The sequence below is a fragment of the Lontra canadensis genome, unplaced genomic scaffold (assembly GCF_010015895.1).
Source record: "Lontra canadensis isolate GAN:19392208 unplaced genomic scaffold, GSC_riverotter_1.0 scaffold65, whole genome shotgun sequence".
Lineage (NCBI taxonomy): Eukaryota > Metazoa > Chordata > Mammalia > Carnivora > Mustelidae > Lontra > Lontra canadensis.
Genome location: NW_022631059.1, coordinates 11945330 through 11971012, shown reverse-complemented (window position 1 = coordinate 11971012; position 25683 = coordinate 11945330). Strand labels below are relative to the sequence as shown.

Here is a 25683-nt window from a genome sequence, read left to right as displayed (position 1 = left end):
AGGGAATGGCCCAAACCTTTGACCCTCAACCTTTTCTCTAGTTTCAAAACCCCAAGGAAAACTGAGCTCATTTCGTGACCTTCAAGGGTTGGAAAAAGGTTACATAAGCTGATCTCCTGCCCTTCACATGAACTCACTTTTGCCCTCATTCATGATATCCCTACCTCCAGAATGTCCCCAAGCCTGTCCCTCCTACCCTGAGAGTCTCCACCTCCTCCGGGAAGCCTTCCAGGTTACACCAATCAAAGTGGACTTTCCTCTCCACTGAAAAGCTGCACCACCCACATTCCTCCACCAATTCAAGTCTGAGCCAGCTCCATCACCATCCTAAATCTGTCATCTCTCTGTGCTGCCTCCTAGCCCAGGCCACCACCATCCTTTCCCACCCACTGCCACCCAACCAGCCTCCATGCTCCTATAGACCAGCCTCCACACTCCGACCTAAGCAGCCCCTCTTAAAACATAAATCAGACCCCACTTATGCCCTGCTTCCAGCCCCTTATGGCTGCCCGATGAACTCGGAGGAACTCCCAGCCCCTCACCCTTACCTGCCAGACCCTGCACGTTGCCACCTCCTCACCTCCAGGCCTTCCCTCTCTCCACTCCAGCACCTACTGCCCTTCACACTCACCAAGTTCTCGCCCACCTCCCAGGCTTTGCCCACACTCTCCTACCCGGAGCCCTTACCCCAAACTGTCACACACCAGCTCCGGCTCATTATCCATGGCTTTGCTCCTGGATCGGGCCTTTCCTGAGCTCCCCCGTCAAAGACAGAACTTCCTCCCCTCCTCAATAAAGATTAAGGGCTTGATTAATTCATGAAAAATTATTCCTATTCTTCTTGAATTATATCTAATTCCAGCGCTGGCCCATCCTATATTACAGTAAGCAGGTGCTACTGAACAGCTCTTGGGCTACCGGCCAAGCCCTCCCTGCTTCCCCTGGGCTCCCCAGTAGGACGAGGAGGGTGGATCCCACTCTGCTCCTGAAGCTGTAGCAGAGAGAGTAAGGGCCTCCCCTGAGGTGTGGGCCAAACGGAGCAGGACTCTGGGGACGGAGCAGGCCCACTCCTCTACTGGCAAGAGCTTCCTCTTCTCCAAGGGTCCAACTCAAATCTGGCTGCCACAGGGGCTGACCCTACCGCAATCAGAATCACCCACTCCCTTTCCATGTTCTCAGCTGGCGCATCCCTGCACAGTCACAGCACGTGCTCAAGAGGGCTCTGGGGCCAGGCACCTCTCTACAGACTCCATTAACCATGGGAGCCTCTCCATGTCTCAGTGTCCTCTTTGGTAAGAAGGAGCCTTACCTCATGGGGTGGCTGTAGGGACTGAAGGAGTGTATAACACTCACACTGACATTTCTCAAACTGCAGCATGCTTGTGACTGACCCACACACACTGCTCGGAAAACCAGATTCTGACACAGCCGATCTGGGGAATGCCCAAGAGCCCAGGTCAAGGCTGCTGGCCCAAGGAGCACACCTGCCAGGCAACGAGGACCTGCGGGGTTCTGGCACATAGCACGTGCTCACTAAAATGTATCTATTACAGTTACTGTCAACCAACTAAATTAGATTGTGGGGACTGAGGTATCTGGTCCTCCTCCTGGGAGCAAGTTGAAATCTTTCAGATCTGTGCAAGACCCTGACTTAAGTCTGGAGACAGAACCAAATAAAATTTTAATTTCAATGTGAAAGAAACAACTCACTTCTGGAGAGCCCACATATTTTCTCCCACTTAATTCTCCGAAGACAACCCTGCATGCTAAGCTGGGGGAAGTCGGGGCTCGCTGCCTGAAGAGCTGCCCCTCCCCCCACCCCATGAGGACAGCAAGGCAGGATGGAGAGAGGAAAGAGCTGGAAATCCCCTTCTGAAGCTGTGTCCACCTGGGGACTCTGTCTGCAGCATCCTAAGGTAAGAAAGCGAGCTCCATACACCCCCGTGTGTGTTCAAAGCACTAGCTGGGTCCAAGTAAAAGATTTCAAACACCATCATCCAGGGATCTGGTTTTGTCCTACATGAATTTTGTGCATACAGTCCAAGCTGGGGGGGCTCTCCCATGTACCCCACGGGGAGGCTCTGGCAGCCCCATTTAGAGAAGCTGGCCAGCCTCTCAGGGTCCCACTGCCATGTAGGCTTCTATCCACCCCCAAGAGGACCAGCGAGGGCCGGCTAGGTGGAAACCCAAGAGGACATCAGCCATCCTCCGAGCTGTATGGGAGGCACAGGAGCTGCTGGAAGAAGGGTCCCCTGCCACAGCCACCCCGCGTCCAGACAGGATCTTCTGTGATCTGCCTCTGCACCAGGGGACTGGCAGACCCTGCTGTAAAGGCGGCTGGTGGGGAGCTTTGATGTGGTGGAGGAGGGAGCCAGCCAGATGCTGAAGCCTGCTGTGGGGGAGGGAAGGACCTACAAGGCCCCAGGCCCAGCCTTCAGAACCTCTGTCAGCTTCTCCCCAGAGTCCACTTGGGCCCTCACCCCCAGACAACTTAAATACAACCACTGAGCCGCACAGGCTTTATACTCATCTCAATTCAGCTTCCCAAAACCCCCGTGGCAGGTACTACAATCACGCCCCAAGGAGCAGAGAGGGAAACTGAGGCACCGAGAGGGGAAGTAACCTGCTTGGGGTCACACGGTGGCAGGGAGCGGAGAGGAATTCCAGTCAAGCGTAGCTGACACCATGACCTACTCTGACTTCGAAGCACGTGATCAGAGGGCCCAGCGCCCCTCCCAGCCTACCCAGGACTAGGGATTTCCTGGAATGTGGGACTTCTTGCTTTGAAACCAGGACTGTCCTGATAGAAAGCAGGGCAGCTGGTGGCTGTGCGGAGCCCTCTGCCTGGCAGTAAGAATAACGAGGAGGACAAGAGTAGCAGGGACAGCCAGCGATGACCATGATCACGGGGCATTCGGTGAGCCAGGCTCAGTGCAAACCCCACCGCCTGCCCCACTGCCACGGAACACAGTAGGGCTTTTGATCTCCTCCTCCCCTCCCCTGCTTCACAGACAAGGAAACCAAGGACAGCACCGCAGAGACTGTCACCACCGCAGAGGCTGTCACCACTGCCCACGGTCAGCACCCGGCAGAGGGAGCCCAGGCGCTCAGATGGCAGAAGTGGCCCGGCTCTCTGCAACCTAGGGCTCTCAGCGCCCAAACCAGGCCCCAAGAGCCACTGTGCCCTTGGAACACCCACCTATAGGAACCCCACGCCCATGGCGCACCCAACGTGCAAGCAGACTGCTGTGGAGGCCACCAGCTCCGGAATTTCTAAAAGATGGCAACAGGGGCCACTTACTGAGAGGTCTCGGGGAACGTCCCTGCACCCCTCTGAGCCTCGGGTCTCTCAACTGTACAAAGGGGAAAATGAAGACTCCCTGGAGAGATTATAGCAGTCATCCCATGAGGTGCCCCCCAGAGCAGGGCTCGGAACATAGGCGAGCCCGTCCGCAGGAAGGACTCGCTGAGCAGCAGCGTGGAGAACTTACTAGTATCATGAGCAGTGCAGTCTTCTGTGGAAACTCTGGAAGCGGGGCAAGACGCACCCTCTCCTTCAGCAACTCTGTATGGGTCAGTGACGTCAAAGACCTCATTCTGAGAAGCCCAGCCAGCCGGGCTCTCCCACTGGCAGACAAGCTCTGAGAAGGGGACCCCCTCCCCACGACCTACACCCCCAGCATCAGCCATTTCCTCAGAAGCAAGCCCGGACCAGCCACGAGGCAGCTCCCAGCAGGGTCCTTAAACTATCCTTTAGTGGAACCCAATGGAGTGTGACCCTTGAGTAGGTGAGAGCCAAGGCCACAGTTTCAGCTCCATGGAAACTGGCTTTTTACTCCTATCCTGAGCCCGCCACTCCTCTTTCCATCTCACCACTCCAGACTACTTTCCTCACAGCAGTCAGGGGTTTTCTTCTCAGAGATAAGTCACTCACTGGACTTCCTGGCCTGATACCCTCCACTGTTCTTACAACAGAACCCCAGCCCCTCACCTTGGCCCTATGTGATGCAGCTCCCACTATGCTGCTCAGATCTCCTCTCCCACCCACTCTCCCCTCACTCACTCTATCCCAGTCACACTGGCCCCTGCCTTGTCCTGAAACTCACCAAACTCATCCCTGCCTCAGGGCCTTTGCACGGGCGGTTCCCTCTGCCTGGAACAGAGTGCCTCAGGCCTTTCTTCCCATGCCTGGCTTCTCAGCATTCAGGTTCCCATTTCAAGTAACCTACCACATCAGATGGGCCTGCGTCCTGATCGTCAAATCCAAAAACAGCCCCCAACACTCTAATTCATTTCCCTGTACAGCCATTTTCATGGGGCTTGTCACTTGTAGGGTTTTCCTTATTTATTGTCCATCTCTCCCCACTTAAATGTCAGATCTAGGGGAGCAGGGAGTTTCTGTTTCATCCATGGCTGCTTCCCCAATACCTGGCTGGAGTAACAGTAAGACCTTAAATGATAGTTGCTGACGGTACAAAGACAGCAGAAAACAAGATTCCTAGAGCTTAAAGTAGATCCAACATGGTGTGTGAATCACTCATTCCCTCTGTGGCAAGGGCTCAAGACAGGCAAAGGGGGATCTGAGCCAGGCACAGGGAGGGGGCGAGCCGCTTTCCTCAGAAGGTACTATAGACCCCCAGACCGGCAGTAAAGGCCCCCACCTCCCGGGAGCCCATCTGAAATGCAGCTTCTCAACCCCCTCCCCCCAGACTTGCTGACCCAGAAGCTGTACTTTAATTTAATTAGGTGTCCAGGTGGTTTGAATATACAGCAAAATTTGAGGTATCCTGCTTTAGACCCAGGATGGGTGAGTAATAGCAGGCCAGTCTGGTTCAGGACATCCCTGGGAACCAAAAGGCCAAAGTAGGTAAATAATGGCTTGCCAGCACCATGGGCTAGAAAGAGTCCCAGGCCCAACCAGGGACCCCGAGCATCTTTCCTCCCTCAGGCCCAAAATAGGATCGGAGAAGCCCACAGTCAGCATATGCAGGAGAGGAGGGAGAAGGGGGGTAGGAACCTGGCAGATTTGCATGGCAGACTCCCTGAGAGCCGCACCATCTGGAGCCCCTTTGTGATACAGGCAAGGGAGGATGGTGGAGAGGCGGAGAGCCAGGAACATTTATAAAGTGCAGGGCGACGGGGCAAAGGAGGGGTGTGAGGGGAGAGGCAGGGGGCCACCTGTCACAAGGAAACCTGCAGCACTCCCACTCTGCTCCCAGCCACCTGCAATACACAGGGCCACATATCCCCAAAATCACTGAGAATATACGGGAAATCCACCTTTTCGGCAGCTCCCAGAAATATGACCTCCTGAAAACCATCCTGAGTCCCAATCTTAGTTATGGAGGAGCTGAGCCTCACCTCCATCTACAGTGACAAACATATGACCCCAGGCCCGACCAGTCAGAGTTCTGGGCTCCTAGATGGGCAATCCTTGGTTCAGGGATGAGTATATGACCTAAGAGTGAAGCCAGAGAGCACCTGGATGCAACTACACCTGAAGCCATTACTCCTAAGTGAACCCATAAGCGTCTTCTTTTTTTTTTAAACTTGGGACCCTTTGAATTGGGGGTTCTGTCATTTACAATCTAAAGAGTCCTGACATATCTCAGGAGATAAAGGACAGCGAATGAATGGTCTTCCTTCCTTTACAAATATTTACTGAGTACCCACTAGGTGTCAGGTACTATTTTAGGTCTGGGAACAATAGGGAACAGGAGAGATAAAAATCCCTGCCCTCCAGGAGTTCAAATTCGAGTGAGTGAGGAGTAGACAATAATCAAACAAGTGAGCAAAATAGAAATGCAATGGAGAAAGGAGAGGGAGCACGGGGAAGAGGTGCAACTTTTAGATGGGGAGGTCAGGGAAGGCTGCAATGAGAAAGTGAGATATCTGAGCAGAGACCTAAAGAGGTAACAAACCACATGGATACCTGAGGAATGCTCTGGACCACGCAGTCAGCAAGTGCAAAGGCCCTGGGGCTGGACTATGTTAGGTATGTTTGGAGATAAGGTCAGAGAGGTAAACATGGGGAGTAGAAAGACCAGATAGTGAAGGGCCAGCTAGGTCATCTTTAGGCCTGTGACTTTTATACTGAGTGAGGTAGGAGCCATGGGAGGGTTTTGAGCAGAGGAATGTGATGTGACTTACACAAGATGCCCCTGGAGAACCACCTCTCAGGGGGCAATGATAGAGGGGACCAGGGAGGAGGTGACTGAACCAGTCCCGGCAGGAGACAATGGTGGCAGAAACCAGGGCGGCTGCTGTGGAAGTATGAGGAGTGGCCGGATTCTGGGGAGTTGTTGAAGGTGGAGCTAACGGGATTTCCCGATGTAGGATACAAGGGGAAGAGCAGAGTGGTGATAGCTCCGGCGATGTGCCCGAGTAAGTGGGAGGCCGGAGGGGCCACTAACTAGACAGGAGGGGCCCCTGAACAGGGCGAGCTGGAGTCTGTGATGCCCACCAGATACCCAAGCAGAGATGCCCTCTGTCATCGGGATATAGATACCTGGAGGTCAGGGCAGAGGTCAGCACGGGAAATAGACTTTTGGGAAACATCGGCAAAGGGATGACATTTATCATGAGTGAACAAGAGGACCTCAACCACAGAAGAATAAGAAAAGACGAAAGACGAAGGGAGAGAGGGAACGAATCATCCCCATCTCCTTGCCACTGGGCTCCAGCGCCCGCCAGCCTCCCTGACTGTGAGCTGGGGAAAGAGAGTGACAAAGAGGCCTGATGACATTAGCTCCTTCTGAAATTAACTGCTGGGGACAAGGCAGTTCCACATGCAACAGCCCCCTGCTCCTAAGAGAATGGTCAGCAGGGTAGGAATTAGCTCCCCACCCTGCTTCACTACCCCGCTGAGAAACTGAGGGTCGGAGAGGGACGAAGCTGATGCAAAGGGCTCTGAGGGCAACCTCAGCTGGCAGAGCCGCCTGACACAGGTCCCAGGCTGCAGACACGACACGCTGCTGTGAAACATGGCTTTTCATGAGCAGAAATAAAAAAACCACCCCCCCCAACCGCCACCACCCCGCCTTCCACAGCTGCCAGCATGGAAGGTGTGACAAAGGCTCGACACGTGGGGAAGGGGCGGAGGACACATCTTGGCCCACAGTGTCACAGTGAAAGCAGCTGGGACAGTGCAGGCGCCGAGCTGAAAGGCAAGAAAGGCAGCCAAAACCACACTCGGGACTGGGTCCCCAGAGTGTCCCCAGGGTCAGGTCTTCCCTCTTCCTGGACATGCAGATCAGCCCAGGGACGGGGCCTCCTGCTTCCACCTCAGCGGGGGTCCCTCTCTGGACTCTGACCGCCCTGCCCATCAGATGGGTGTCCAATACGGAGACACCAATGTCATCAGTGCGGCAGACTGGCTAGAACCCACTGGGCCAGACAACAATCGAACCCAGACTCTCAACTGTGGCACCACTGACATTTCGGGCCAGGTCACTGTTGTGGGGGCTGTCCCAGGCTCTGCAGGACATTCAGCGACAACCCTGGCTTCCACCTACGAGATGCCAGAGGCACCCTGCCTTCCCAGCTGTGACAGCCAAGAATGTCTGCAGATATTGACAAACGTCCCCCACGGGCGCCGGGGGCAAAAACAACCCTTCTCTGCAAACTGCTGTCCCAGGTACAGTTAGTTTCGAGGCCGACCACCAGGTCAGCTCCATAAAGGGAAAGATCTGTGTTCATCTTTCAAATCCGGGGCCCAGGTGTAACCTAAGGGGCCCCAACCACCCCACTATCCTGATTCCCAAAGCACCACAGGAGTCTGTCTTTGACCCGGTATTACAGATACACAGGTCTTACAGTGGGTGAGAAGCCAGGAATCATCTTTATCTTTTTATTATTAGTTTATCTTAATTTGAGAAATTTGAGAAATAATGTGTTAATTATAACCAGTTAAGCAATGAAAAAAAAAAAAAAACAAAGATAAATAAAATACCTTCTCTGCACCCCTCTTCATTATCAGCCCGAGCCCCCCAAGTTAATTTCTGGTGTGTGTCCTAGTGTTGTTGTACCTATCTTTTCTACAAAATTGGGATCACACTCTACATGTGACTCACAATTTACCCTTCCATGCTGAACAGTACAGCACGTGCAGCCCTTCCTGTCAAGAGGAGATCAAGCCCATTCTTCTCAACAGCTGCCTCATATCCCAACACATGAATAAACAACAATCTTAGTCAGAATTTTCTCTGTTAATGTGGCTTCCCTGCCCCCTTTTCTCTGGCCATTTATAAACAAAACTGAAATAAATATCTTTGTAACTTATGCTTCTGCATGCTTTGTTTCTTGCTTCTATAGGGGAGATCCCCAAATGAACTGAATTAAAGGATATTATGGGGAGGGGGGTTATTTTTATTTCTAAAGACACTGCCAGCTTATTTGTCCCAAAAGATACCAGTCGTCAACACTCCCACCAGCATCATATGGAAATGCCTTTGTCCCAGCAGCCATGCCAGCACTGGGTTTTATCACTTTGTGTGTGTCAAAGACAGCCGGTGGTAACACTACCAAAGGTAATGTTGCCGGTTTAGTCTGCAAAAACGTCCACAAAGCTCTCACTCCACAAAATACCAATTCAAGAGCATTCTGGACCCAGATGAGGACAGAGGATGATCCATCTACCGGGCCGCGAGATGCCTTCCTCCCAAGCCCCTTCCCGTCCTCACAAGCTAACTCCTGAGCCCGCACTATCCTCACTTCTGAAGTGGATTTCACACCCAGACATAACAAAGATGCCTTTGTCACTGGGAAAGAGGGAGTGACTGTTGCCAGAACATTCTGGGTTCTGTTCATTCAAATCTCTGTGTGTAGGGAGGAGGAGAGTGGAATCGGGGGATGCTTCCCATTCTGGGGCTGACATTAGGGGTAGATGCTTTGGGCAGAGCTGGAGCAGCCCCAAACTCCCCATCCTTCACTCAGTGGCTCATTCCACGAATATCTGCTGAGCTGTATGATGTGCCAGGCACGCCGGGAAGCACTATGCATTCATCACCTCATATAATTGATCCCCACAGCCTGATAAGAGAGGTCACATCATTAACCCCATTTTATAGATGAGAAAACTGAGACTCAATCAGATAAAGCCAGGACTCAATGTCACACAATTACTAAATAACACAGGGGCACAAAGAAGAGGCAATTAAGTAACTTCTAACCACACACAGAACACCCCAGGCTTCAGCTGCCATGTTGTTCTCCCTGGCGACCATGGCAACCTCCCCCGTTGCCTCCACCCTGCCCCCTCTACAGTCCATTCTCTGCTGGCAGCCAAAGGGGCCCTGGGAAAACCAAGTCAGATTCTGTCCCTCCACAATTCAAAAGTCCCAAGCACCCCCACCTCACTCAAAGTGAAATGCAAAATCCTTACGGTGGCCCACAAGGCCCTGCCTGATCTGGCCACCAGCCTCCCTACTCCCACTGCTACCTCCTTGACTTCACTTCCAATTCACTCTCCACCTGGCTCACTCTGCTGGGGCCATGCTGACCTCCTTCCTGAGACACGTTCCTGCCTCAGGGCCTTTGCACTTCCTGTTCCCTGTGCCTGGAATGTTCTTCTCCCAGAGACAGAGGTTTAGTCACTTTCCGAGGGTGACAATACCTAGAAGGGGCAGAGGCTGGATTCAAACCCAGGCTGTGGGGCCTCAGAGAAGACAAAACGTATCCAGTGGGGTCTGCCAGAAGAGAAAAGGATGTGTGTGACTCTGGGCAGGTTGCTGAACCTTTTCAACCTCTGTTTCCTCGTGTATGAAATAGGTAACCTAGGCAACATAGGCAGCCTTCCCCACCAGGTTCCGGGAAGCCACACTGCTTGAGACACATCCACTGAGCACAGCACCCCATACCTATAGACACTGGTACTATTATTAGATCCATGTAAAGAGCCAGGACAGAGAAGGAAGAGCTCTTAAGGAAGCAGAGTATGAATCGGGTTTTGAAGGTAGGAATTGGAAAAGCCATGGGAGGCGCTACAGGCAGGCCAGGCGACAACAGGTTTCACTGGGAACCGACGACTCAGGAGAAGGCAACGGCTTCCAGTTTGGCTTCCAAACTGGGATGGAGGCACCAGCAGAGACGAGGAGAGATGCTCCCACCCGGCACACAGGCCCCCCTCCCTTCTTCCTGTCCCAGCGTCTGGGGTCTTCCTTCACCAAGTTAATGCTCCCTCACTGCCATGGGGAACAGGGGGGCCCCTCACCCAGACTTAGCCACTCTTGAGTCTCCCTGACTCGGTCAAGGACGGCCGCATGACCCAAGGCAGCCAATCCGAGTCCACTCCAGGACAAAGGCCAGACCCTTCCCTGACACCAGCCAAGCCATTCCCACCGGCACTGAGGCAGTGGAGTGGGCCTCCGGTCACCTGCAGCCAAGGACCGCTGACCATCAGCACGTGCCGCTCCCGTCGGCAACAGCCGTCCCGTCACTGTTCTTTTTTGCGCTCTTGCGGTTCTTCTCTCAAAAGGGAGATGTGGGAGAACGGGGGCTGGGGAGAGGGCACTGCTGCACTGCACAGCACAGGAGGATGGGGAGCCCGCCGGGGGTGCCATCAGGGCCCTCTGGTCCAAGAGGAGGCCCTCTCACATCCCTCCCGGCACCCACTGCTTCCTCCCTGGGGTCGGCACCCCACAGCCTCCCAACGACGTCTAAGTTGAGAACAAGATTCGGGAAGTGGGACAGACGAATGTGGGAATCTCCAGTTGAACAGCTGAGGTTGCAAAAAAGAAGAGGGACTTGCCGCAGGCCCAGGAGGTGGGAGCTGGGTTAATGGAATCACCCAAAGGGCGCCCCCCCCTTCTCCATATCTGCTCACCGAGCCGAGCCCGAGGGACCACCCTCCCCCCCACAAACTGGAACACACGTGTCAAACTCAACTGCGTATGGCCAGCCGGCAGGTACGGCACTGGGGCTGGATGGGTGTCCTTCGTGACCGCAATGAAGGCAGCAGCCTCCTCACAGAAGAGCACATTTCTGCTTGTCAGATACATTTTTACTTATTAAACACATCTTTCTTCCAAAGAGAAATTAGCCACATCCTACTTTTCTTTAAACACATGACCTTTCTTTGGCTTTTGATTTTCTACCTGATACAAACAAAGGTTAGAAAAAATATTTCATTGTCCTCCGAACTCCAGCAGTGCAAGTGTAATGATAAATGGCAACTACCACTTGGTTTCAATTTCAGGGACATTAGGGAAGAATGGGGAGTGTGGCAAAGTGAAGAAAACTGCTGCCATTCAGCTCCAGCCAAGCCCCGCCTGTAGGAATGTGAACTTGGTGTGGACAGATTTTCTGATTAAAAAGCCAGAAGTAGGGCGCCTGGGTGGCTCAGTGGGTTAAGCCGCTGCCTTCGGCTCAGGTCATGATCTCAGGGTCCTGGGATCGAGTCCCACATCGGGCTCTCTGCTCAGCAGGGAGCCTGCTTCTCTCTCTCTGCCTGCCTGCCTCTCTGTCTACTTGTGATCTCTCTCTGTCAAATAAATAAATAAAATCTTTTAAAAAAAAAAAAAAAAAAAAAGCCAGAAGTAAGATTTTGTATGAAATGTCTTGATTTTTCAATGTTGGCAACTAATAAAAATTTTTCAAACACTGTACAGGCCTAACAAAATCTATTTATTGGCCTGATGTGGCAAGAGGACCTCCAGCTGGAAACCCAAGGTTCTATGGCCCCATGGACATTGAATGAGAGTAAGCAGCTCTGTTTTCATCACATCTATGTCCTCAGCGGCGAGCACAGGACCTGGGACAGAACGTGGGCCCCCCCACCCCAACACATACACCTCACACTTAGGGGTCCTCATGTCAAAGAGTCTGAGCGTGATGTTTCCCAGGGCACACGGGGGCCCTCTGACTCATCAGGACACAACTTAAGTCTCCCTCTGAAGCCTCCCTCTGTCCTCCATGGTGTCTTAGCTGTTGGACAAAAGCAGAACAATCATGGGACAAAAGCAGAACGCCAGGAAACCTGCGTTCAAACCCTGTCTCAGCCACAAGCTCACTTGGTGAGCCTGAGCCAAGTCAGGCATAGAACAGCTCTGAGACTCAGTTTCCCCTTCTGGAAAAATGAGATGAATGTGTGAAATGATATCTGGTCTCTTCCAGCTGTTACAACCTGATTCTAGGACTTCACTAACTGCCAGTGACTTCTCTGGGTTAATAAAAACCAAAAAGTTAGAGCCAAGGCTTATTCAGCCCTCAGTTACTGGATGGGCACAAGAACGAGCAGCTTGAACAAAGATGATGCACGTGGTCTACCACTTTGGAAAACTGGAAACCGTGTAAGCGCTCAATCTAAGATGAATGTTTAAGTAATAATAACAACAAGGGTGCCTGGGAGGTTCAGGCAGCTGATCCTCCGACTCTTGGTTGTGATCCCAGGTCGTGAGATCAAGTCCCGCATCAGGTTCCGTGCTCAGCGGGGAGTCTGCCCCCCCTCAAATAAATAAAATATTTTTATTTTAATTAAATTATAATTTAATAATAATGACAATAATAGTATTTGAATAACAATGTGTGAAGAAGAAGAATGTGTGAATAATAATAATTGTATTCACGTAATATTTCACACTGTATCAGCAGAATGACTGGAATTCTAGCTAATACACGTGAAACACCCACCCCGTGCGGGCAGTTGCATGAGTTTTACAGATCTTACCTCTTCTCACTCCCCCACTGATGGAGAAGGCAGCACTATTTCAGGAGAGAGGACACTGAGGCACACACAGGTGAAGCAGATGGCCCTCGATGACACAGCCACTAAGGAGCCAGAATCCAACCTAGGCAGTGGGGAGCCCGAGTTTCATTACAAAGCCCCCACATATCATTACGAAGCCATCAGGGGCCTGGTGACGAAGAAGGCTTGGGGCAACCCTGGGAGAAAATCCCCCAGAAGAGGCCAGAGAAGAAAGCTGTGCATGTGGGCAGTGGGCTTGCCCCAGACCAAAACAAATGCAAAGAACAAGGACGAAATGTAACAAAAGGTGACACTGGCTGTTTGGAAGAGTCCTCATTGCCCACAGTTCTACAGTGAGTGTGATGAGGGGAAAGATGGCCAAAGCGGGGCAGGCGCCCCCCTCCCCCCAGCCAGTGCAGCCAGCGCCATGGCCCGCGAAGCCTTTCTCCTCACCGACCATGGGAGCGGGAGCCCCCCAAGGGTCCGCATGCTTGTCTGCACTGGACAGCAGTACCCCAGCATCTACAGCTGGCCCGGGCACGCAGCAAACGCTCGGTAAAATGTGTGTGAAGATACAACAAGCAACTTCCCCATTTGACAGCTAAGTAAACTGAGGCACAAGAGTTCGCTGCCCCAGCTCCCAGAGTTGGGAAGTGGTGGCCAAAGACAAGCACTGACAGACTCACTTCTTAGCAAAGAGTTTCTGCCTCCCACACAAGGGGTCAGAAGCACACACAAAATCACCAAAGGGACAGGACCTCGGTAGGACTGGACCCTGGGATGGGGACAGCAGGGGAGGGGAGCTAGATATAAAGGACACTGTTGGGAAAACATCTGAATACAGATCATAGATTGTATAAGTTATTATTGATGTTAAATTTCCTGATTTTGCTCAGTGTGCTATGAGAACATAGAGAACGTCTGTGTTCTTAAGAGATAACACGCAGAATGACTTGGGGGCATCACATCTGCAATATTCCCAAATGGATCAAAGTCATAATAATTGTAGGGGTGCCTGGGTGGCTCAGTCAGTTAAGCATCCGCCTTCGGCTCAGGTTATCATGTCAGGGTCCTGGGATCAAGCCCCATGTCAGGCTCCCCGCTTGGCAGGAAGCCTGCTTCTCCCTCCCCTTCTGCCTGCCACTCCCCCTGCTTATGTTCTCCTTCTCTCTTTCTTATAAAGAAATAAATCTTTTTTTAAAAGCTCATCATAATTGCAACAATGTACGTGTGTGCACACGCCATGCGCCATGCCCATGCACCAAATGCGGTAGAGGGAGGCAGGTGGGAGGGGGAAAGAGAAGGGAAGGATTAAAAACAAATGTAGCCAACAGCTAAGGATTGGTGAGTCTGAGTGAAGGGGAGACAGGGGGGCTCTGGATTGGACATGTCAAAATAAAAAGTTACCAAAAAATTAACTTTTAAAAAAATGTATGATATTGCCCATAAACACGGCATACGAGGGTTCTGTGTCTAGACTCTGCACCCATGTAGAAATATACAATACCTAGAGCCAGGTACATATGCAAAACATTTTACCATCCTTGGCTCCATGGTAGCTGCATGGGCAGAAGGGAATGTGCTTTTGACACTTGCCTGGCCACTTTATTTATTATATTTGTGATCAAGGGGAAATGAATCTTCAAAACCACCCAGCAACAGTCTGGCCAGCCATCAGCCGGCGGCAGAGACCACACAGAGCTCCCTCTGCCCTGCCGGTGTGGTAAAGGCAGGAGGCCAAGGACACCTGGACAGTCTGTAGCCACTCCCCACACTGGGCTCTGCGCTCCCCAAAGTCAAGGCCACTCATTAAGAAAGTAGCAGGAACCAGACTGTGCCTCATGCATCCCCTTTTCACTCATCCACTCCGTTGGCCAAAGCTGACAAGGGCTGGGTGGTGGGGACTGATGAGCAAACACAGCAGACCGGGACCCTCAGCCCACACCCACCTTTGCTCACGTTTGAGAGCATGAGACTGTCTTAGTCCCAGGTCCCCAAAAGTCTGCACAAAAGTATTTCGCTGTTATAGCAATTAAGACAATTACGTCCTTTTATATAAGAAAACATACACTTGCATTCAGAGGAAAAGCAAATGTTTTCCATCGACGAATATTTAATGAGCACCTACTATGTGCCAGGCACTGTTCTTGGTGCCTGACGTGAGGGGAACAGACAGAAAAGCCCTGTCCTCCCAGAGCTGAAACTTAACAACCCACACTAGGTTGGTCAGTCATCCAGTGTGTCAGGTGGTGGAGGACAATCCCTCGGGGAAGGGGAAGGAGACAGGAAGTGGCGAGGTGGGGCTGGAGTTTAATTCTGAAAAGCAGGTGGTCAGCAAAAGACCTCCCTGGGAACAGGCCGGAGTGAGCCACAGGGACAATGGGGGAAGAGCATCCCAGGCAGAACCAGTGAGAAGACCATGAAGCAGAAGAAAAGGCGCATGTGGCTTTGGGGCGGGGGGGAGTAGGAGCGAAAGGAGATTCTGGAATTAGGTAGTGGTGAAAATTGCACAACTTTGCAAAAATACTCAAAACTCAGTAATCACTCGCTTTGAAAGGGTGAGGTTTATGACAGGTGAATCATATCTCGATTTAAAAAAAAACAAGACTATATGAGAAAGAAAGAGAGAGACTAACAGGAGAGGAGACAGGACCCTCCAGGCCATCCCAAGGACTTCGCTTCTACTCTGAGGGAGGCGGGAGCCACAGGAGGGCTCTGAGCAGGGCTGCAGCACGGACGGACTCAAGCTCTGACTGGACCACTCTGGCTGTGTGTGGAGGGCAGACTGGGGCAGACCCAGGGGAGAGCAGAGCAGACAACTCTAAACAGTCCGGGATGTTTCTCGACCATGTGTCCTTGGGCAAGGCGCTTCGCCTTCTGTGCCTCAGTCTTCCTCACCTGTGAAGTGGGTTTGAAAAACACGTTCCCCGGGGTGCCTGGGTGGCTCAGTGGGTTAAGGCCTCTGCCTTCGGCTCAGGTCATGATCCCAGGGTCCTGGGATGGAGCCCCACATCGGGCTCTCTGCTCAGTGGGGAGCCTGCTTCCTCCTCTCTCTGACTGCCTCTCTGCCTGCTTATAATCTCTGTCAAATAAATAAATTAAAAAAAAAATCTTTAAAAAAAAAAAAAGAAAGAAAAACACGTTCCCCGCCACCATGGGGCAGAGGTGAGAGCTGACACCACGCAGGGAGGTGTTGTTAAGGAGCCTCTGAGTCCAGTGGAGGCAAAGGTGCTGCCAAACAGCTTTTAATTATGCAAATTAGTTTCCTGAACAGAAACCGGGGGTGCCTTCCTCTAGCACAGGAAGCAGAGACCCATCATAAATAAACAGCCATCAACAGGAACCCAAAGTCTTCATTGGGTGTGGTCAGCTCTGACATAGTACTCACAGGGAGGCTGAGAGCCAGACAGGGTAGAAATAGCCCTGGGTCACAAAGCCGCCTTCCCACAGGGTCTGGGGATCTGCCTGGCAAAGGGAAGGTATGGTTCTCCTCCCTGGACAAGTGTCAAAGCCAGTGGCAGGAGGCAGCTGCTGAGATCTTGGGAAGACCCCCGTGCAGTATGATTTTCAGGTCATCAATTAGACCATGCCACACCCCTGCTGAAAACCCTCCAGGGGCTCCTCACCCCACTAAGAATAAAACCCAAAGTGTTCACCGTGCATGAGTCCCATACCACACCAATGTATCTCTCCAACACCACCATCCTGACCTCTTGCTGTTCCTCAAAGAAGCCAAGCCTGATCCTGCCTCAGGGCCTTTGCACATGCTGCCCCCTCTATCTAGAACACACTTTTCTGGACTGTCTCTCTATATCTGGCTCCTTCTCAACCCTAGGACTCAGCTCAGATGCCACCTCTTCAGTGAGGCCTTCCTTGACCACCCCATCTCAAGTAGATGCCACCATCCCCATTACAAACATATCCTCATTTTATTTCCTTCTCAGTGCTTCCATTCCCCAGCTGAGTAGACTTCAGAAAGTTACTCTGTCTCTCTGGGTCTTAGTTGCCCAAGCAGCAAAATAGCACAAGAGTTGTTGCAAGGGCTCAAAAAGATAATCCAGACAAAGCATAGTAGGTCCTCAGTGAATGTCATCATTCCATTTGTCACCACCTTCTCAAGGGACCTCTCTTTGTATTATCTGAAGAGTCCGCAAGGGCAGAGGCCTTATCCATCTTGTTCTGGCCATGTGCCAGGACCCGGCCCAGTGTCAATGTATTGAATGAAGAAGTGAATGAGTGAAAGAAAGCACCGACTGCCCCCAGCCCTCTCTGGCCCTGGCCTCGCTGTTGCTGCGGCTGGAAACAGCTCCTTCCAAAAGCCGCCTGCCACCCCCCTGAGAAGGGGAAGATACAGGCCCCCAGATTCTGGTGGCTCGTGGCCACCTGCTTCCACCAGACTTTGGTGGCCCTAGTCCCACCAGCCTGAAATAGCCTTGCCTCCCCTGGCCCAGACACAAGGGATCGTCTGTCAGTCCCACCCAGGGGAAGGAAGCAGGCGGGTAAACACAGATTGAGTGTCCGACCGTAGGACAAAAGAGGAGCAGGCAGATTCCCCTCCTGGTCCTCAAGGAGCCAAGAAAATAAAAATAAACTAAAAAATTGACACAGGGCTGGGAGGCTGGACGACTTCCCTTCTTCTCGGGGCTTTGTCTCATAACAGGAGAGCCTGCAGCAGGTACCAGGGTAGCCCTGACCTTGGCTCAGTGCTGGGCTGTGAAGGGCCTTCCCGCGGATGACTGTACTCCTTACAGCAATCCCTTAAGGGCTCCGATCATCTCCATTTGCAGGTGGGGAGACCAGGACTCGGGCAGGCAAAAGGACTCGCCCAAGGTCACATGGAGGCAGAGCCAGGATTCAAACCCAGGCCCTTTGGCTTCTAGAATCCATGCTCCTAACCATGAACCCGACACAAGGCCGGATGAAAAGAGCAGCCCTAACACGCCACTCAGGTAAGCACATACACACTCACACGGTGATTCCTCATATTTCTGCATACACTTGTCAATGCCCTAAAATGGTCTGAGAGCAGAGCCGGTGGGCAAAGGAGGTTGTAGCCCCCTTGGTCACAGCCAGGAGTTATTTGGTCCCCTGGGGGACATGTAGCAATATCTGGAGACCTTTTTTGATTGTGCCAAATGGGGGGGGGGGGGCGCTACACGCATCTGGCGGGTAGAGGCCAGGCCTACAATGCACAGGACAGCCCCCCACAACGGACAGTGATCCCGCCCCAACATTTCAGCAGAGCCAAGGGTCAAAGTATGGAGGGATTAGCCCCAGCCCAGCAGCTAAGGCTGAAATGCCCCCTGTGGAACCTCTTTAAGACGGACCTTTGGGCCAGGCTAATTAACACGTTCTGGGAACTCTTCTTCCAGAACTCTCAGGATGGAACCCTGACCAGCCCCAGGGGCCACCACCCTCAACCACGGCTCACCCCTCTCTGGGGGCCACAACTTCTGCAGGGGGTCCCTCTAGGGTCTCACCTGCAGAGCAAGGAGTTTCAGACCCTCCTCCCCTCCCCCCACCCAACCCCACCACTCGCTCTCTAGGGGCTCCTAAACTTTGGGGCAAGAACCAGCTGGGGCCACGCCCTGTGCCTGGGCAGCAAGGCACTCTGGTTTGAGGACCAGCCGATTACTCGCCTCCTGCCAGGATTCCAGGCAGAGAGCTAGAGGAGAGAAATCACAAAAATCTGAGAGGTTAAGCTTTGCTGCCGGTGGGCCTGACCCGCTGCAGAGACGCCTCTTTCCGAAGCCGGTGGGGGTTGGGGGGGCATGCTTTAGAGCAAAGAGGATGTGGGTTTCTCAATTCGATCCAAGGGAGTGGCCCAAACTCAACAGGTCTTCTGCTCAATGGCCTGATAAAGGGGGACACCCTTTAAGAGAGGGGTGCCCTGAAGCCCCCAAAAGCCAGGGACACCAACTCCATCCTTCTCTAAGAGATAAATGGTTAGGAAGGAAACCACCCACCAATAGTGAATGGGCATCCAGAATGCTTATTTGCAGAAAGCGCTCATTCAAATGCATGGACTGGAGCATCTCTGTTGGGTCACCCTTCTCCATGGGACAAGAGATGTGTTTGCCCTGCTGGCAGCTGCACTTCCCTAGCCCAGAACGCTTAGACTACACAGCAGGTGCTCTCAAACTACCTGCACATTGAGAAAAGCAGCCTAATTTCTTCTTGGATTTCCCTGCGGGGGGGGGGGGGGGCTCTGTTTGCCCTGCACAAAGATGCCCCCTCAACTCCTGCTGACATCGGGGTTTTTCTCATCAGAAGGTTTTCCCTGACTTCCTAATGATGTTCGGTCCAATACAAAGTAGCCTGGCCCAGGCTCTCCAGCATCCTAAAGTTCCGATAATTTGGACCTTTGGGCTTAATTCTTAGCTACACGGGCAGCCAGAGGTCTCACAAAGGCTGTGAATTTTGGTCATGAACACAGCATCACCTTGGGCAGTTCAGGAAAGCGGTAAAGAATGTGGGTTATGCAGCCAGACACCCTAAGTTTGAATCCCAGCTCCGTCAGGCTGTGTGACCTTGCAAAACTGACTTGGCTTCTCTGTTCCTTCGTCTCATTTGCAAAGTGGGAAGCACAGTACCTAGCACTTTTGAGCTGATAACAGAGAATGCTTTACACAGGGCTTGCAAACATTTAGTACTTTGTAAGTGTCAACCAATTGTTATTGTTGCTGTTACATTAGCCTAATAATTATGCTGAAATACAATTCTTTCTGTCAGAGGTTTATAACATATATATTCACATGCATATACATAATTTCATAGGAAAACAGCACTACAAATGAGATTTCTCCCCTTAATATCTTCCTGCTTGCCTTTCTCCCCAAGATACACATCCCTGTATCCTTTTCCCTAACTCCTGTAATGTCATACATACGACCAACATGTATGTGTTATGATTATCATTTACTTTCCCAAAGCAGAATTGTGTTATATATACTTCTCAGCATCCTACCTTTTGCAACACACTGTCGTGAAAATTCCCAAAGTCACTGAGTAGGTTACTCAGTTTCAGCGACTACAGAATTTAAAATGTGCCCCCCACACCTCCTGACATTTCTCTCTAGTGTGAGACTAGGAGCAAAAAAAATCTTTAAAAAAAAAAAAAAAGAGCAGTGACAACACAAAACCACAGTTTCTTGTTTTGGCAAGCAGAGCTCCAATAAGAGAAGCTCTGGTCTCCTAACCCCCCAAAAAAGCAGAACCAGAAAGCATTCTGGGAGCTTTTTGCTGACACCCCGGATCCTTAGGGACCCTGGTGCAGCCGATCGAGCAGACCCTCTGGGGGTCTACTGACCCTTTGGGGGCCTACTGACCAACACTTACCCAGGGGTCTCTCTACCATCCACCCAGGCTCCCTGCCTTCCCACCACAGCCCGGCTGGCACACCCATCATAAGATGCACTGGCACCTGCCCAGGAGGTCCCCACTTGTAAGAAGGGACTCCAAACCAATCCAACCAAAAGGCAGGTAGGCCCAAGGTTCAAGAGCCTCCTCTTTAAGTGCAGGGGTGGGGGGAGATTGTGAACCCCAAACAGACAACCTCCTCTAACCCCCACTGTAGTACATCCCCGAAAAAGCCACCATAGCACACTGAGCACCAACTATGAGTCGGGCACAGCGCTAATGGCTTCAAGGTCAGGCTCATTCAAGCCTGGAAACACCCTTAGGACACAGATGCTATACTGGTCCCATTGTACAGATGGGGAAACTGAGGCATCGAGCAGGCTAGTGACCTGCCCATGGCCACATGTGGTCAATGTAGGGGAAAGCCAAGATGTGAACACTAGCATCCTGGCTCCAGAGCCCCACACTCAACCCTCACGTCATGGATAGACATTGAGCACAGAGGATGAAGCTGGCAGCCTGCCACTTCCATTCTTCTAGCATTCTATCCATTCTGCTGAAGACAGAACAGGAGCCACCGAGGCAACATAACCGTAGGAAGCGTAGGCAGAGGGTCAGGGTCGCATAGACCTCAGTTCAAATCCCAGTTCTGCCACCTTAAGAAATCATGGGCCAAGACCTTTATAAGCCAGAGACAGTCTGTGAGGTGGCTAGGGAAATGAGCTGTGACCAGATCCTGCCACTGCTGTCTACATGGCCCAGGGCAGCCCACTTCAACTATCAAGCCACAACTTCCTCATGTGTCAGTGGGGTAATGACAACACTCCCTTCATAGGCGCAGTGGAAAGATCAAATAAATTGATACCTGTGAAGTGCCCCAAACCGTAAATAATGCATCGTGTCAGTTCCTACACGGTGATGACTATAATCATTATTATCATTGATAACACTGTCCAAGAACACACAGGGAGCACCCAACAAAGCCAGAGCTTCTCAACGTTGAAATCCAAGGTTCTGAGTCAAAACCCAGGGCATTTTCTCCCACAATCTCTGGGGTATCCCCCAAGAAAGATCTAGCGTCTCTACAAGAGGGCTGTCCTTGCCTTCCCGTGCCTCTTAAATAAACATACACAAAACATGGCACCAAAGTCATCAGTCCCCCTTGGAGGTGGGGAGGGGTGTAAACCAGTTCCTGAAGGCGGTGGGGAAAGATGGGGAGATTCTGGAGTAACCACAGAGTCCCCAGAACCGGAACAAAAAAAAAAAAAAAAAATCAAAACAAAACGAGAAAAAAAAAAAAAAAACTGGTTCCGGAGTTTAGATAAGTCAAAAGGAAATTCACTCAAAGTCCCTGTCCTCCTTCCAGCGCTGACTCACACCTCACTTCCTCCAGGCAGCCCTCCCTGACTACTCCTACTCACCGGAAGCTGGAATCCTATAACCCTAATGATCGGTATTATTTCATCATCATATAAAAGAATAATTAATGATGATAACACATATTTTTATGCCATATTACCTGCCAGGCACTGTTCTAAATGCTTTATATATATTTATACAACTGACTTATCCTCTTAAAAAACCCTGAAAGATAAGATCTATTATCATCTCCTATTTTACAGATGATGAAAGTGAGGCTCAGAAAGGTTAAGCCACTTGCCTAAGGTCATACAGCCCAAGGACTCAAAGCCAAGCAGTCTAGCTCCAGAGCCCAGCCTTGTATATGTGCAATTTCTATAAACACCCACTTTGCCACCAACTAGATTGTCCCCTCCATGAGGACAGGAACCCAGAGCTGGCCTTTCTGCATCTCCCACATTTCTAGGTCATTTCTATTGACACCAGGACCTTAAAACTAGGGACACAGGAAGAGCAGGGCAGCCCTTCAAGACCCACCTCTGCCCCATGGAATTAGAAGCGTGGAGGGATTACCAAGCATTCTTCCCTTACCAAGTAAGTATAAAGGCTCAGAGGAGAGAGTGGGAAGACAGAAGAGAACAACGTGCAGGCTGCCAGCCTCACTGTGTGGAAAACCTTGGTAATTAGCAGTTCCTGAAGCTAAGCCCTGGGTTTTCAAAACTGAAAGGTCTTGGGTTGTTTAGGGGCCATTTCTGATGGAGCAAAACAAGAAAGGCCGCCTGTGGCTCACAGACAAGGTATGGGCTGGTCAAGTTACACAATCAGTCCATTGCTGGCACCAGCCTGGGGTCACCCAAAAGGGCAAGGCAGAAAAGCAGCCTGGATTCTCCTCCCCCAGGTTTACAGGTGGGGAAACTGAGGCCAGGGCAGGGAGCAGGACTGGTCCAAGAACCAGCTCATCTCAGAACTGACAGGTCAATCCTAACAAAAACTGATGAACTCAATCACATGGAAGTACGGAAATCTTTTTTTTTTTTTCCTTCCTGTTTCTTTAATAGTAAGAATGGTCGCTTCCAATCAATTTCCATTATTCCAGCAACCTCAGACTCTACAAGTGGACAATCTAAAACCACAGTTAACTCCAACACGATCTGCATCTGTTCTGAAACGTACCACACCATCCAGGCGAGGGCGCGGGAGGAAGAGGTATATTTTCTTACCCACTAATATAAAAATTGGTCTGTCTTTCCTCTCTCGCTTCCAGACTGAGGAGCAGGGAGTGGCTCAGAAGGAGAAGTAACGAGTTCCCGAGAATGTGACATTGCTCAGAGATATCAGAGCTGTCTACCTCTTTATATCAGAAACTGCCAGCTTCAAACTGAACAGATTCCTTTTTTTTTTTTTTTAAACGATGAGAGAGGGAGAGATGGGAAAGAAATGCCAACTCTGCCTTATTCTCACAGGCCTTTCTAGAAGGGTCCTTTAGCCAAATGGTTTTCAGTGCCACCGCACAACTCCCCAACCCCCCAACCCCCCACCACACACACACACCTCTTTTCACAGAGAGAAGGGCTCTCTCCTCCCTGAGTTAGAACTAGGACCTCACACAGCCTCTGCTGGACCTCCAAGCCAATGGGGACCCCAGAGGATGCCAGAAGCTCCCTCTGTGCCCCCAGAGACTGGGAGCTGCAAAGCCTGGCTCTGAGATCTCTAAGGAACAACCACCACCCCCAGCTCTTCCTGAACCAGGATTAAAAGACTTCCTAGAGCCGAGAAGGGAGTAAATGAGGTCCCAGCAGGAGGCACAGAGATTAAAGCCCTCAGAGTCTCCTAACTTCCAGTGAGGCTTGGCCCCAGGCCCACCCCCTCCGCCCCCTGGCCACTTTTCTCACTTCCTAGGAGAGTAGGGAAGTGGCCCCTTCCTCCCTCTTACAGGGGGAATTTTAAAAAAAAAGAAAGAAAGAAAAGAAAAGAAAAAGAAAAAAATAAGCTCCGCATTGGAGTTTGGAGCACCGGATGGGCCGGCCCTGGTCCAAACCCGGTACCTCCAATGAACCAGCTGTGGGATTCCAGGCAAGTTACTCAACCCCTCTGGTGCTAAACTTTCCCATCTAAAAAATGGGGTCAATATTCGTCCCTACTTCATGGGCCACTTGGAAGGCTAAACCTTCTAATGACATATGTAAGCGCCTGCCACATAGTAAGCGCTCGACTGTTATTTTAGAGTCCGACGCTGTGGTTTTACCACTCAGAGATGGGGGTGGGACCTGGACTGGCAAGTCGTGAGTTCGAAACCCGCTGTCCCCAAACTCCAGCAAAAGCGTGTGCACTGGAGAAAGGGGTCCTACTCTTTGTGGTTTTGTGGGATCTCCGTCCCTCTTCCGGGCTCTGGGTTGAGGGCGCTGGACTCTAGGATGTCTAGGCTACGTCCCGTTGAATAGTCGGTGGTGCACTAGGTGGCGAAGAAATCCCCGGGGCGGTGGGGGGAACGCAGGAGCGAAAGCTCCCGGCGCCTGGGTCCCAGAGCCCCTGCCTCGCGGATGTAACTAATTTTAAAACTATTTGAAAGGCGGGAGGGGAAAAGAAAAAGACAAAAGGGCAGCGTGCAGGGTGGAAACAGGAGTATGGGAGACCCCGAGTCCGGGCTTGGACGGATGGCCGGCAAAGGAGGCGACAGCCCAGCTCTGGAGGAGCCCGGATATCCCCATCTCTCTGTGTGCCCGCCAGGGCGCCCCTGAGGCGACTCTCGCGCCCCCCCAGGGACCGCGGCCACAGGTTGTGGGAACCGCCCCGCGCTGGAGGCCCCTGCGCTCCACAGCGGGGCGGGCAGCCGGGGCAGAGGCTGTCCCCGCGCGCCCCGGGCGACACTCACCGATTGCAAGAAGCGCAAGGTGCCCACGTAGTCCCTCTCGGTGCCCAAGATCTCGTTGAGGACGCAGAGGCGGAGGCGCAGCTGGCGCTCCGACTCCCGCGCGGCCGCGCACGGGCCGGAGCTGGGCGCAGCGGCGCCGGGGACCCGGGGGTCCGGGTGGGCACCGTCCCCAGCCCCGTCGCCGCTGGGATCGCTGCCGCCGGGTCCCTCCATTCTAACGCGGCCGCGCGGCGCCGGCTGCTTCCCCCGCGCGAAGGTCGCGCGGAACGGCGACTCAGGCGTCCAGGCGCCCCATCCCGGACGGGGCGCGCCGGCGGGCCGGGCTCAGCGGCGGGCCCGGCGCCTGGCGCGGCGGGCGGGCGGGACTGGGGGCGGGCGGCCCGGGCCGGGGGCGGAGGCAGCGCGCGGAGGCTGGACCAGGGGCGGGAGGGGGCCGGCCCTCGGGGCTCCCAGACGGCGGGCTCCGCCGCCGCCGCCGCCGCCCCCGCCGCTAAGGGAGCGTCTGCCAAGTGCCACACCGCTCTCTGGCCGCAGAGGCGCTCCGAGCGCGCACCGAGCCCCTTGGAGACGCGCGGCGGAGCTCAGAGGCTACGTCGGAAGCTCGGAGCGGCCAGGGCCGAGGCGGCCGGGGCGCTCGGGCGGGAACCCTCCAGGAGGGGAGCCGGCGGAGGCCGGGGATCCCGAGGCGGCGCACGCGCCGCCGCCCGCGCGCCAACTCCGTGCCCGAACGCGTGGCCCCCTCCCCCGCCGCGGGCTACGCCACTCCCACCCACTACACGCGACACTCTCCGCGCGCAGGCACACGCACGCAGGTTGGGCCGCCGCGGCCGCTTCTCGGGCCGAGCGAACACCGGGCTGGAAAGGCTCGCGGCGGAGCGGCTCGGGAGCCGGCCCGCCCCGGCCCGCGCAACCCCGCCGGCCCGCGAAGAAAAGGGGGCGGCCCCACCCCGGGCCAGCCAGCCTCTGGGGACACTGAACCCTTTGGGTGCCCTCGGGCGCTGCCACGACCTTGAGAAGGAAGACGCTCAGCTCTCTCTGTCCCTCCCTTTCTCGTGCCCTTTCCTTCCTTCCGTTTCTGTCCCTTTCTTTTCTGAACTTGCTTGCCCCCAGGAGACGACCCTGCGCCTTCCACCTTTCCCAGAAGAAATCATTATCTGCTCTCGAGTTACTAATCAGGTAGCAGCTGCTCTGCCCGCGCCTCCCCCCACCTCCGTCCACCCACCACCCGGGAGAAGGCCTTGGGAAACCCCGCTGCTACTCCAGGCTGCTCTGCGTGACCTTGATCATCAGCGGAACCGCTTAACAAATGTCCTTACCTGCCTCACAGGAAGGTAGGGAGAGGTGACCGAGCTCTGGGGCCTAGAGTAAGCTGCTCAGGTTTGAATCCCATCTCCTTCACGTGCTAGTGGGT

The 25683-nt window shown here is 52.9% G+C and overlaps 1 protein-coding gene across 1 annotated transcript in view; it reads right to left on the bottom strand.

Moving 5' to 3' along the window:
• The window catches only part of PREX1 (phosphatidylinositol-3,4,5-trisphosphate dependent Rac exchange factor 1), a 173828-nt gene extending 149226 nt beyond the window's left edge, over positions 1–24602 (bottom strand). The window contains exon 1 of the mRNA XM_032879024.1: positions 24273–24602. Coding sequence (XP_032734915.1) covers positions 24273–24485 — 213 coding nt within the window. The 5' untranslated portion in view covers positions 24486–24602. The remainder of the gene's footprint in view (positions 1–24272) is intronic.
• Positions 24603–25683: the final 1081 nt, after the last annotated feature.